The 15,082-nt window shown below is 42.0% G+C and overlaps 1 protein-coding gene across 1 annotated transcript; it reads right to left on the reverse strand.

The window, feature by feature from the left end:
* Positions 1-1,545: 1,545 nt before the first annotated feature.
* On the reverse strand, positions 1,546-14,252 carry TMEM64 (transmembrane protein 64). Its single transcript, XM_050971034.1, is given in 6 exon segments — positions 1,546-4,236; positions 6,934-7,089; positions 12,692-13,593; positions 13,596-13,651; positions 13,687-14,143; positions 14,198-14,252. Coding segments are annotated over 6 exon segments (1,821 nt in total). The 3' UTR covers positions 1,546-4,041.
* Positions 14,253-15,082: the final 830 nt, after the last annotated feature.

Consider the following 15,082-nt stretch of genomic DNA (forward strand, 5'->3'; position numbering starts at 1 on the left):
ACCCCCAGTACATTAAGCCTGTTCTGTTAATTTCTTTAGCAATGCATCTGAAGCTCTAAATAATTAGAAGGAAAGTTAGAGGACTTTTCACCCTCACAACAGCAAATCTGGCCCAGCTAATTTCCCAAATGAATTGAGAATCCAGAGCCAACCAACTACATATTAGTCACTTGGCTAGCAAGGAGGACTTAACTTACACTAATGAACTTAGGACTTCATTAAAATGTAATTTTAAGTTTAGCAGTACACCAGGATAATATATTGTAGTAGGAAAGGGACAGGATTGACACCGCAGACTCGGCTTCTTGCTACTTATCACTAATAAATTAATATAAATTAAAAATCAATACAGCAGGGTAGTGCAAGACAAATGCTAATGTCCATGAAGAAAGAATTTGTTAGACTTATTGCCCCTGTGCTGCCAGGAACATCACTAATTCTCCAGGACTGGAGAGGACAGAGACAAGCTGCTTTGCACAGCACAGCCAAAATTTGCATCAGCTCCCCTTCCACAATCAATTCGTGTCCCCTCATGCCCAAACCATCATCTCACACAGACAGGACTGGTGTCAGCTTTGAATTATTGTGAGAAAGTCTGTCACAGAGCTGCCCAAGCTCTTTACTTCTGCCATTAAAAACGACCACAGTGTGAACGGGAACACTTTTATATTTCAGCTTAAGCATTGTATCCTAGATTATTTGCAAGACAACTGATGACTCCAGTTATCTCAGTCAGTCAAAATTCAAATTGAATTTTGACTGAGGTGGAAAGCTGAAAATTAACTCAAAGGATCTGGTATGGGACAAAAGCCACACACAATCTAAGAGCAGTTTCCATTCTTCAAACTTGGCCTCAGCAAGCAACACTTGCCCAAGTCATTGTGCAAAAATTAGTATGAAAATAATATATAAAGCTCTGGGACTAAAAAAAAGGATTTTCTCACAGATTCTTAGTCTAAAGTTAAATTCTGACAAATTTTCTGCAGAATTGCACTTACCACAAGGCAGAAGAAAAACTGGTGCCATGCAGCTGAGAGTCCTTTTTTCTGACCTGCCCTTTAGGTATCTTTCATATACAAAAAGCAGAAATGTCCCCATCATGACAACGCAGAAAATATTCTTGAAGGACTTGCCACGTACTGTTTAAACTAAATTCACAGCTTTGTGAGTATTAACTAGACTAGGTAGGGAGCCTATCTTAAAAAAATAATAATTACATCACTTTTGCTACTGTTATGTTCAGAAATACCAATCCTCTTGCAGTTTTGTAGTATGTTTCTCCTAAGTACATGTATGCTTATTCTATCAAAAAGGCAGCTGCAAATACCAAACCTTTAAAGCACCTAATATAATTAAGCATATATTTATTTAAATGAAAGTAAAAATTGAGTCTATTTCCCTTGTCACTAACTCCCCACCCAAGGAATTCAACCTTAAAGTTTCTCCTTTGATGCAGACAATTATCTTTGTATGGCTGCATAAAGATGAGACTCCACTGCACCTTCTTTCCAACAATGTCATAGCAACTTAAACAGTTAAAACATATTCCTTTAAAGAAATTTGAGTGAATTTATTGTATAAAATTATGATTGGCATGGTACAGAAAAGTTCCTTTTAATGCACATTTCCCATTAACTTGTACACAAATATTACAAGTATCAAGCAAAATGCAAAAGTCTTAAGAACTAATTCCATACTACAAAAGTGTTCACATAGTGAAGTTACTCTGGTTACAAAATGTCATGGAAATAAAAGCACTTCAAAATACATATTTGGGAAATGTTTCAAATAATCAATGCAGCCTTAAGTTAGTTAAAAAATGCAAAGAAAGAGCTACCCTCTTCAAAACACTATTGTTCATTTGGCAAGATAGAGCAAAGTTCAGATCAGTTCACTGAAGGACTGTTCTTTACAAGAAAAAACCAAAAAAAAAAAACCCTTTAGTTAAGAAAGGACTCAATTATACTATGATGACAAATAACGCCATCAAAAAGTTATCTGGCTCTCTTGTTTTCACACAGGAGCTGTCAGAGGCAGAGATGTGTAAATGAACACTTCCAGGTAGATACAGATTGCCTTTTCAAAAACCAACCAACCAATCAAAACTAAACCCGAAACCAAGTGAAACCAAAGCAAAGATCAAAAAAAAAAAACCCCAAAAACCTAAAACAACCCCCCAGAACAAAAAAACAAAACAAAACAAAACCCAACCAAAAGAGAAACCAAAACCAAGCCCCTAAACAACAGAAAGGAGACAATCTGAACTTTGTTGCTTTCATTGAACTAGTTGAGTTCTTTAGGTCGCAGGACCCAAGAACAGCAATCTGCGAAGGATACGGATTTGAGGAACAAAATGGAACTCCCACTAGGAAGGAACGCGCAGATGTTGAGTTATGCGAGTGCTGCACGTCCTCTCAGTAAGGCTGTTAGAGGCTCTCACATCTCTGCTTCCCAATGGCCTTGAAGACCCATTGTTCTCAAGACAAAAATGTTGGGACCCTACAACCAACCTTACAAAAAGGAGGCACAGTTGTACTGTTAGAAAATAACCCAAAATTTTGAAGACTGAAAGCATCCTTAAAAACTCACACAAAACAACTACAAAAGAAGCCATACTTTACATTATTTTTGTATCAGATGACTTGTGTGTGTTTGAGCCACTGAACATTGGCATGTATATCTACATGAAACTCACACATACAGAACATTGTGTTCAGGCATTATTGTTGTTTTTCTTTTAGACACACATACAAGTTACCGCCAAGTTATCCAGTCTATTTAATGCAGTGAAAAACAGTCCACGGCAGGCGTAAAAGGAGCAGTATCCAATATAGTGTTGTCCTGCAAAAATGGAGTCAGAATTCCTGAGTCTCAGAGACATTGCTGTCCTCTCCATTACTGGATTATTTCTTTTTCCAAGGAGAACCTCTAGTTTTCGTTTCTTCACACTAATGAAATTTGTAATAGATTGCATCGTTTAAAAAATGTAAAACTAGTACAAAAGATGTGCCAACCAAAGTGAATTTTTAAAGCTTTTTAAAGGGAGAGGGGATTCACTTACAAAATAAAGGCCACCTTCTTGTAAAATTAGTACTGCTAATATCCCATCCTTCTGTTTAGAGCAGAGATTAAGATCCCTGTTCTAGAAGCCTTACAACATGCAGTCATGTGAGCTGAAAAACTTCATCCTTTTAACAATTAAAAATATCATATATAGGACTAATGTGGAACAGCCCTTTGTTACAATCACCAAGGTGGCAAAACCAATTAAGTGTCATTCAAATAGTCATTGCAATCTAACTTCTGCATTTTCCCTTGTACTTTGCATATTACACAGTGTAACTTAAAATGTAATTTAAGAGCACTTCAGTCCCACAATGTAGGATTTAAGCTTGTGTGAATACATTTGCATGGCTCTGCAACATTTGTAATGACTTAGAAAAATACATTCAACCAAAACTTTATATAGGGTTCTATTTTTTTAAACAAAAAAATGAAGAAAAAGCCAAATGGTCCCATCATTAGCTAAATAATACACTCCAAGTTCTGGAAGCAATTCCTAAGCAAAAGCACATTCAAGAATAACATACATTGAATTGTATACTTTCTCATTCACTTTTATCAGTAATAAAATTCTACTGTATATAATTATTTAGCCTTATAAATAATGCTAAGCAGAAAAATATTTACCTCTGTGCTACTTTTTTTGTTTATAGAAGCATTTCTCAGTTTATAGGAGCAAAGGAAAAAAAACCTACTTAAAGTGCAGATTACAGGCCATGACAGGCATAATAAATGACCAAAGGTGCAGCCAAATTTGCATTTACATCTTAAGTTACTTTGCCATCTTCCTTGTCTTGCTAGAAGTCACCCTATGTGCAATTAAAGAGCTGGTCCGTTGGTTTGTGCCACAGTACAACCTGTAATCACTTGTAATTTTTTTTAAAATCCATTTCAATTGTCCATAGATATTTCTAGGCAAGGTTCAATATATTTCTAGCTCAGGTTCACAAAACCTTACTTAGTCATTAATACTTGAAATCACACAATATTGACACCCCCTCCAGAGAATGCTACCGTCCTCTTGTTGCAGTATGTGGTTGAGCCATTGATGCTTGGCTGAGTGTCTTTAACCAGCGATGTCTTCATTTCCATTTCGCACGCTACGATCGCTGCATTGAGCTCCACTTGAGCCCGGTGAACGACATAAAACGAGAGTCCTATGCTTATGACAATCTGCAAATAAAACAAGAGTGTTATAGGCTCCACAGGCTGTGGGAATGAATACAAAGCAACTGATCTGAATGAAACAAAAAGCTTTCAATGTAAAGATTCATGAAAGCATCTGTTGACTCAAAGCTTCACAGGCAAGACACTGGAAGGGAGATGCACTTAGCCCCTGAGTAGCTCCAAATCTACATATGCTAACAAGGTAACCAGCATATCAGAACATGGGTATCACACAGAACTTAAAATATTTATATACATTGAAAATATTAGTTTCTTTCTTTCTGTTGAACTCCGTATACTTGTTATAAAGCAATCCTTTCACCTTCTCTCTTCAATAAAACACCAGTGAAGTTTTTAGCTGAGATCCTCCTTAGGAAAAAAAAAAAAAAAAAAAAAAAAGATAAAAATCTTCAAAATAAAAATAAAGGTGTCTAATAGTGAGAGTCCCTTTGAAAGAAGCGAGTTCCTCTGCCTTTTTAAAAGAATGTTAAATAGCTGGAATCGGCAGCTTCTATTCAAAAAGGCAAAGAAGTTATATTACTTACAACAGAATCTAGAGTTCTGAGTCTAAAACCTGAACTTCATTACTAACTGTAAGGCTACTTTTTTTAACATTCAGAACTATTGCTTAAAACACCTGTCAGCATGGCAGACAGTGCTGGAATATCATTAAGACAACTGACAAGTATGACAACTGCAGCTGGAAGGCACCCTGGCAGTCTCAAGCCCAAACAGCTGCTGCAGGGCTGGCTGTAAGATCTGAACAGAACTTTTGTCCAGTCAGGTCTTGAAAACTGTAAAACGGTAAGAGATTTCACCACTTCTTTGGACACTCTGCTCCAGTGCTTGACTACCCTTGGGCTGAAAATGACATTCCTCATCAATTTATGTTACACATTTCAAAAGCTGGCTAATGTAAGATTCACAATGATATTAGAGACACTAATTTTTTAATAGATAAGAAAATTTCTATTCTAGAAGCTTACCCAGATATTAAAATTTGCTTTGGTTTAGAAATATAGCTACCAGTAACCTAGTTCCCTAGATAAATAATGAAAAAAAATATACATAGACAATCATGAAATGTTAAGTATTTTCAAAGCTATTTACTAAATCCAAGTCCCATCAAGGTTCATCCAGGCAAAGCACTCAGCAGATGCCTGAGAGACAGCGGGAAAATGCAAATAATTTCTCCACTAAAGGCCTCCCCTTCAGTTATTCAGTCACATCCCAAGGACTTGTCTCAAGGAGATTAGTACTCCTTTTAAAACATTCAGGCTATGCAGCTACCACTTTCCGGAGCAACAGTTATGTTACAACATCTAATCTGCAAAGGAGAGTCACTGTCAATTAAAAAAATAATAAATATATAAATGGGAGAAAAAAAGGAAAAGACCACTAAAAACTACTACCCTGGAAATAACATTTCATGACTAAAATAACAGTTGATCAAGAAACCATTTATTTTCTCTTTGCTCTATCAAGACTATCTATGCCACACTTACAAAGGCATTTTAACCACGTTTCATGAAAGCTATAAATTATATAGCTTCTATTTCTATTCAGTAGAAATAGCTCTATTTGAGAATGCACAAATTTCAGGGCAAAGGAGGAAAGTACGTTTAAAATGGTCCTAGACTTAGTCTTCTATGTTAGCATTGTTAAACATCAGCTTTATGACTGTAAAAACTGAGAAACAAAAATTACTGCAGTACCTACTGAAAGTCTGCAAACCATGGTAATTGTTAGTCAAACACAGCTTAAAGTAATGTCACCGTCAGAGGAGGTTTTAATATATAATATAATTCAGAAATACCCATAACCTCTATGCTCATAATGGTGTCACACCTAAGGCTTACACCCAAAATTTACTGATAAATTATTTCAAGAGCTAAGGTCATGTAAAGGTACTTGATGTACTTCTCATTAATTTACTCACTTGTAAAATTAAGATATTCTGATTTAGGCACTAGTGAAATAGCATTTTTAATGCTATTTCTCTACAGCATTTTTAATATCCTGAATATCTATGCAAAGTGGGTGTGCTGAGTGCTAACAGTGAAAAGTGCACAGGTCCTGGGTCTACACACACACAATCTTTTGTGTCAGGATGGTTTGACAAGTCTAAAATTCAGCAGATTACCCAAGAAGGCAAGTGTTTTTCTGGATTTTCAGTCCAGAGCAGGGCCAATCAGTTCCAAGAAAAAGAAAAGCCATAATCTGCGGAACTTCTCTGCCTCAGCTAGCTAAAAAAAAACTACCTAAAAGCAAAGGAGAGCTCTTTCCCGCTGTCCGTGCTGCAGACAACACAATCCATTGGAGACAATTGCGGGGAGCAAGTGCAGTTCCTAAAAACAAACTGCGCACTTCTTTCCCCTCCTCTGCTCTCAGAATCAGTCTTAAATGTGCAGAACTTAATATCCAGCATCAATGGAACAGATGACTGGGGATACAAGCATCACAAAGTCACCCTAGGACAACAAATGAAGAAAACTTACCGAAAACCATATCAGAAAAAGAGAACTCTGATTTGTGTTATGGTGAGGTGTGACAGAATTACATTTTTCTCAGAGCATAAAATAAAATCTAAAGAAATCAGTACACTGGGAATCCATTTTTCTGGGTATCTAGCAACCAACAGAAATCACAGAGAGACAGACAGCACCATTACCAAGGGGTATGAAAGCAGTTATTTAAACTGACCTGTAAACCGAATACAAAATAGCCACTAACACTTTGTTCTGCAATCACGTCCTCCATCGTGCGCAAGGTAGTGCCCAAGTACGAGTTCAGGAGCTGAGTAGGAAGCAGCCCAAGTGAAGAAGCCATCAGGTAGTTGGGTAGTGATAAATCTGTAATCTGAGTAAAAAGAAAGAGTAAGAAATCAAAAGCAGCTCCAACACAATCTATGTGTACAAGCAACCAGACCACCACTTCCCATAACCATCCCTGCAAAATCATGAAAGAATATCCTATATTCCTCCACTGAAACTTTGATTCATGCACAGGGGAAGATAATAGAATGATACAACATTTATCTAGTTTTCATCTGGCCTTTTTAAAGTTACTAGGTTTGATTTCTTTTCACCTTACATTATGCAACACCTCTGTGCAACAGTCAGTAACTAGGGGTGCAATTACCCTCTTCACTGAAGATATTTATTTTTAACTGGTGAACAGAGTCCTTGGATTTATGAGAAGAAATTATTTTATCAAATGTGAAAGTCTAACACAAAAATCTGTTTTGCATTTTATGTATGTGGCAAATAATACAAGAGGTAAAATTGTTCAAAATGTCACTGTTTTAAACAGGATCCACGTAAACAGAATGGCAGATACAATTTCTTTAGACAGGGCAAGGTATGAGCTTATTAAGATACACATGTCTTTCAGTGATTCCCTAGGAGCAATATCCATCTAAATCCATACTGATCTATATGAGTATCATTATATATGAGTATCATTAAAATATATATATATGAGTATTTTGCATCTCCCTTCAATTAGTAAACAAAATAGTGCACATAGTTATAGGTTTTATTAATTTCTCTGGAGAAAACACTAAGAATACTTTGGTATTTTCTTCTCTTTGCTGTGAAGTTTCTGTTCTGGGTCAAGAGGTGGACCTACAAGCTTACATGGGAATAAAGTACACAGTACCAGCTAAATTAGTATCAGAAGCCATTAGGAAATATTAAAGGCAAGTGTCATGAGATATTTACACAAGAAAAAAGAAAACAAGAAGAAACTAAATTAAAAATGAGTATGAAAACTATGACTTTGAAAACAAGTAGTCCAACACAGTTTCCAGATAATTCAGTTGATAATAACAGAGATCTAATTAAGAACAGCTCTAACACTGAGAGCCTACATGGAAATTATTGACCTTGCCAGTTTTGTACAATGTTGAAGACCAAAGAATAGCAGCAACGTTACTCATTTCATCATGCTTTTCTTAAAATAAACTTTAGTTACTGTGAAAGTCACAGTGCTGAATTCTCAGAGCTCTAACCACCATCAGTGGAAAGTTTTTGGGAGGAAGGGCAATGGAGGAGCAGAATGCAATGAAGCATAAAGATTAAAAATAATTCACTGGAACAAGATCCAATAAGCCATTTCTAAACTTCACGCTGCATATTATACTTCCCACAGACTGAAATATATACCAGCACCACAAATATTATATTTCCTTCTCTAGACGAGATTAATTTAGATTTATAATGAAAAAAGATTACATAATTATGCCAGAACTTGACATTTGACCAATACTTTCAAAAGACTTTTTTAAGTATTGTTGTAATCTGGGCCATGTAATAAGAATGCATAGTCCAAAGCTCCCATATTGCCAAGGGAATGAAGGAGCTGCTATTAAAAGTTTCTGAAATACTAAGGCAGAGGCAAGATTTGCTAAGTGGGACACTAGCATTACATCTAATGGAACTGGGAAACTTCCCAAAGATTGCTGTAACACTCCTGGCACCTCTCTCATTTCTGTAGATGTATTAAGGACATTTCAGTTGCAAAACAACATGTCTGCACACCTGGATGAGCCCTGAAACAACTGGACCTCCTAAGTCATGAGAGAGATTGTTTTCAAATGAAGGGGAGACTGCCCCAGTGGATACACTTAATTGCAGCTTGTGCTTCCCACTGTAATGAAAGCTAAAGAGAGGGTGAAAAAATTTTTGAGATGGCCTTTTAACTGTAGGTTTAGAGCTACAGTGGCATCCTTTTCCCCAGAATGCACAGGAAGTGGGCAGTATCCCTTCCTAAGAAACTTGAGAAATCATCAATAAAACTTACAGCTTTCCATACTTTTCTTTCTAGGAACTTTATCTGTTCTATGAACCTGCCTAACTGCTATCTGCATGGCCAGGCTGCCTAACAGAGCCTACCATGGCTCTTCTTCTGGTGAAGCTCAAGCCAGCAAAAATTACCCCTGAAATCCCAAACGAAGGATGGAATTTTATGGACGATGACAGAAACGCATTTAAATTGTATTCTAATACAATTAAGAACTACCTAATTGAACTGATAACAATTGCCAGAACCCCCCCACACACCCCCACTAAGCCTTGGGTGGGCTTTGTCCCATGGAAGTCTTGTGCATTCTTTGCAGCTGACACCTTTGGTTCAGCACTGTCAAGGAATAAATGCTTCTGTCAAGACTTAGCTGGGGGCTCCCACACCTTTAGGGATTGCAGGGAATTTCTCCTCCCTCAGTTTAAAAATTCCTTTGTTTCAGATCAAGTAGGCTTAGTGACCAAGGGCAAAGGATAACTCTGGTACTTTTTCCTCAAAAAAAAAAAGCCCAAAACAAAAATCCCCAGAAACACCTCTTCCTGCCCCGCCCCGCCCCCCCCCCCAAAAAATAGCCAACACCACCCCCTAAAAAAAATCCCAGTAATACAAAAAACCGAACCAGCTGCCAACTTCCTAACAAGTAGAGGAAGCAGTGTGCATGTTCTTGCAAAGCAGGTATCATTCCTTCAACTCTGACTTCATTGTATGCATTTCTGAACCCAGAGGTGCACAGTTGAACACTCAGATTTTTTTAATCAGATTATTTCTTTCATGTAATATTCCCCTTTAAGAGGGGAGGGGAAGTATGAAATCTCATCTAACCTACATCTGGCACTACAAACAACCAGGATGCACAAATCTCACTCTGAGAACATACTCGTGGGAAGGAGATGATAACCTGCATACCAGACCTCCTTACAGACCTGCCTTCAAAACACTCCAGAGCTGGCAAGGTGAGAGCTGTGCATGGGCAAACACATCAATAAGAGCTATCAACCCACCCCAGCAGCCCAGGCCACTCTGGCATCAGGAGTGACAATTACCCAAAACTTAAAAAGAGAAATACAAACATACTTTCAGCTAGCAAGTGCTATATTCCAGAAAGGCAAGCAAATGCATTACCTCACCCCTCTACTACCAGCAGAACGACCTTTCAAGAAGCAAGATCTTCACGTCTGGCTGGTGAGACGCTAAGGAATTTGTGTTAATTTTCTTCTTGTGCTGTTTCAATTGATATGATTCCCTCACTAATCAAAACCTAAGAAGCTCTTCCATCTTTCTCTACACCCCCTACAAGTCAACCTCCTGAAAGCCCTCAGCAGATGGTACATGCTACCGAACAAGTGCTTGTAGAAATCATTTAATCCCAGCCCTGCAGATGACCCTGCTCACATCAAGGTTATGCCTTTCCCTGAGCCTGATGTGTCACTTCCTTCCTTCTCTCTCATTTAAGTATTCTCAGTATCTCCAGTTTGCTTTAAAATATCCACATAGAAAACACACATAGACCAGACCACTGGAAGTTAAAGATGTGTACTTTTTCTTAAGTTCACTGTTGTTTAAAAATTAATCCTTTTAAAATTCATTGCTGAAGTTGCTAGCATGGGGAAATGCATTTTAAACTTAAAACAAGTGTTAAGTTTTCAAATAAGTGAGATTTCAAGGAAATGACAGATTGGTCTGTGTAGGCAGAAAACAGTATTTTTTATGTAACTTAAATTTGACTCAAGATGAGGAAATCTCTTGAATTCCTAGATTTGAATGCATCACTTTTTTGGTGATCCAGTAGCTCATATTAAGTGTTCTCGGTGAAAAATTGAGTATACACTGTGCCATTATTTGACTATGCTATAAAGTAGTAAATCAGGAGTAATAAACATAAGCAAACTAAAACTAGCAAAAAAATCCAAGTTACTTGGCATAACTCAAGCATCTGGTTTCATCTCATTTCCTATCTATTATTTTAACACTGAAACCATCCACTTGGAAAGAAAATTATTTAGCCTGCAGAATATGGAGAATACAAACCACAATGATTTACAGCATAATTTTAATATTGAACTGGCCCAAATACTCTGCTGAATTGTGTTTCCAACAGAAAGGTTATGCCAGGAAGGAAAAAATTTTAACTTGGTAATTCTCTGGTCTGTTGTTCAGATCCAATACTACTCTATATCATCTGCTGACTACTGCAGGTGGCTTTCCAAAGCTGTGAACAACCAGAGCACAACAGCTCTCCCCACTTTAGGAGGGTCACAGCACAGCAGAAGCTTCATCTGCAACACTGGACCTTGGGCTCCAGGAGGGCCTCAGCTCTTCCAGCTGGACAGGTCTAAACCTCTTCAGTAATATAGGTAATACAAGCCTGCAGTAATATAGGTTAACAAATATAACAGCAACGGTTCAGCTGTTCAGTTTCTCATTCTTAACAAAAAAATGGTTAAAGGATTTCTTAAAAAGAAATTACAAGTTGCTACAGTTCTTATGGATGGAGATTACAGCTCTGGAAATGAATGCTCCAGTACACACAGTTTTATATATAGCAATTTAAAATATTCGGTGGGGATGTTACACTCCAAAACTGCATGGATTAAATTTTACTTAAAAAACAAATTTGGCATTCGGTGGCCTACTAATTGCAGCCAGATGATTCTGTCAAAATTAAGCAAATGCTTCAGAAGGGTACAGGATCAGGACTGCAGGCAGGGTGGGCTACAAGAAAGTGGCAGGCCAAAACATGTGTTTAGATATAGTCACTTGTGTTAAAGAATATACAAGTTACTGAAAACATTTAATGTATTTCACAATCCAGTTTGTTTTGACTTCACCAAGTTAGTAGCTACAACTGAGGCACAACACAGCCAAAACCAAATCCTTCAGACAAAGTACTCAGGAAGAAAGGAGGGTCTGAAATTGCCATCAGCAACACAATACTAAAACAAACTCCATATTCTTTACTTTTTTCCTTTACGATGATCAGAGACCAAATGAATATACCAATCTTCACCTGAAAGTCGAAAGAAAAGCAAGACTGACCCTTTTCCAGACTCAAGTTTAAACTAACTTTCAGTGCCACTCCAGAGTACAATCCCTTTTCAGGTCTGAGGCTACATGCTGCACTGCCCAAAACCTGCAACCTGTCTTGCATGCATGGACTTCACATCCTGTATAGATTTGCCAGATGCATGGTACAAACACCGTCCACACTGAAAACAGAACTTTAATCTACTTCTTTTTTTCCAATATGATTACGTAAGATAAGTAGTTTAGGAAGACCTGGCAAGAGTTTTCTTCAACTCTTGCCATGTTTTAAAGTGGATCACTTTAAAAGCAGAGACACATCATAACTGTTGGGTTATCCACAGATTTTGCTATGCGGCACCTCGGTGATTCTAACACTAGAATATAGTTTTGAAGGACAAGAGAGCAACTCTAACACAACGCCAGTGAGCAAGGCATCTCAAAAATCTGCCCGTGTCCCTCTGCATGCACAAAGAGCAGGCAGAGAGGGCTGTTTTTACTGTTGTTAAAAGAGAGAGAAACCACGGCTTGTTCCCAGGAAAGGAAGCAACCTCTACCAAAAACAGCAGCCACTATGCCGAAAGACATCCTTCCAACACTTGTCTTCCTTGGCCGCATAGCCCAGGCAGGGACTCACCGCGAAGACGGCGTTCTGCAGCCCGAAGGGGATCAGCGTCAGCCGCGACAGAAACACCACCTTGAGGCCGCTGCCCCCCTCCACGACACGGACGATGGCACTGAGCGTCCCGCTGCCCTGGATCCTGGCCCGTGCCCAGCGGGCCAACAGCCGCTTGCAGGCCACGTGGGCGACAAAGGTGCCGACGAGGACGCCGAACACCATCAGCCCCATGCCCAGCACGAAGCCGTAGAGGTAGCCGGCGGCCACGTTGAGCAGGATGTAGCCCCAGCCGCACGGGAAGGACACGACGATGAAGCCCACGGTGAAGAGCAGCACGCCGGCCAGGCTGTCCAGGCTCTCGGCCCAGAGCAGCAGGTCCCGCAGGTACTGGCGTACCAGGGCCAGCGAGGCGAAGCAGACAGCGGCCAGGACGCACAGGCTGAGGCAGCTCTTGCACCAGCAAGTGCCCAGCAGGCAGCAAGAGCAGCGCAAGCCCCGGGCCTCGGCCAGCCCATGCCCGCCGCCGCCCGGCTCGGGCAGCTGGCAGAGCAGCAGCTCCGCGGGCGGCAGCCCGTCCTGGTCCGCGCAGGGTCCCAGCAGCAGCCCGCCGGCCCCCGCCGCCTCCGCCGGGACGAAGCCGATGGTGTCTCCGCTGCCGCCGCCTCCCGCCGCCGTCCCGGCGGCTCGGGACAGCCAGCGGCCCAGGTCTTGCCGGGCGCTCTGCGCCGCCGCCTGCTTCACGGCCCGGGAGAGGAGCTGCAGCGCCGCGGCCCCTGCGCCCAGCATCCCCCCGCCCCGCAGCCCGGCTCCAGCGCCGCCGAGCCGCGCAGCCCCTTCGCTCCCCGCCTCCCCACGCAGCCTGCGGGCAGGGGCGGCCGTTCCCTCATCGCCCCGCCATGGCCCGGCTGCCGAGCCCGGCCAAGGGCCGGGCGGGGGCGGGGAAGCGGCGGCGGGGAGGGCGGGGAGGAGGGGGCCGCGCTTCGCCGCCGCCCGGCAGGCAGAGGGGCCGGGGCGGCCTCCGCGCCGCCTCCCGCCTCGGCCGCGCCGCCGGGGCTGCGGCGTTAGACGGCGGCGGGGCCGCTCTCTCCGTCCTGGCAGTGGCAGCAGCGGCCCTGGCGGAGCGCGAGTCCCGGAGGGCGGCGGCGGCGGCGGCAGCACCGGGGCTCCATCTCCCCGCGCTGGGCTCCCTCCCGCTCCGCGAAGCGCCCTCTCGGAACGGCGGTGCCGATGTGGCAAGCCCGCGAGGGAGGAGGCCAGGCAAAGCTCCGGCGGCAGCAGCGCCCGGCCCCGCTGCGGGGCTCGGCGGCGGCGCCAAGGCTCCGCCTCCCGCCCCGCCCCGGGTGTGCCCCAGCGGGGCCCCGACGCGCGCCTCGCCCGAGCCGCCCCGGGCCGCACGCCCCCATCGGCCCCGGTGCCAGCAGCCCGCATTCCCGGCAGAGCCGTGACCCGCAGGGCTTGGAGGGAGCCGTGCTGGAAAGTGGGTTTTTTTCCGTCAGGGAAGCGCGGGGTTCAAGCATCGCTCACTGTACTGGAACTCTTGTGCTCCTTTGACTCGTCTCCCTCTCTTCGGTGAGGGCATTGTACCGTAAACACCCCGGCTTGCCCGTGTCTATCACTGAAACGAGCCTTCCCCTGCCAGCGACCGGGCTTTGAGCCGAGGGGCGACAGCCGATGCGCCCGGGCTCCGCAGCACCTCCCCGCCAGGTCAGCGTGGCTCACATGCCTGAAGGCTCGGACACACTTCGGGACGGTTTGAGGCTGAGTTTTGAGGCATTGCCAGAAAGAAACAGCCTGGACATGGAGTGAGGGCTGCGTTTAGAGGAGTGTTTTCTCCGGAGCCTCGCTGAGGCTCGATAGCTTCGTAGGTCGCTTTTGCTCTGGTGTTACTAATGGCAAAGTGCAGAAAGGGTTTGATTTCTTTACAACGCTTGTGCATACAACGTGCTTCAGTGGAATTATACTCCCCTGCTGGGAAATTTGCAAGCATGTATTAAACGAGAATACGTGTAGATTGTAGAGGTTAAAGGGTGATTGGAAACAAACAAACAGATATCAAAATTAAGAACATATCTTCAAGTACTGCAGTTATGCACTTGCAAAATACAATGGTAGAAACAGTGTAATCTGGGCAATCCAGCAAATCAGTTTAAGAAAATTACAGATATCTTTGAGAGCCAACAGCAGAATAAAAACTCTGCACAGCAGGGAAATTGCAGATAAACGTCTCCAGCATAACCTGCTTTCTTGCTGTTACCTGTATCTGAGTGAGAGCATTTGATTTTGTCATCACTCTTTGCTTGCAAACACAGACAGGGCGTACATCCAAAATTGTAATAATAATAGTAATAATAATAATAATATAATAATAATGTCAACAAAACTCTGCAGTGGAGCTTGTAAAGGATGATG

This window comes from Serinus canaria, chromosome 2 (assembly GCF_022539315.1).
Source record: "Serinus canaria isolate serCan28SL12 chromosome 2, serCan2020, whole genome shotgun sequence".
NCBI lineage: Eukaryota > Metazoa > Chordata > Aves > Passeriformes > Fringillidae > Serinus > Serinus canaria.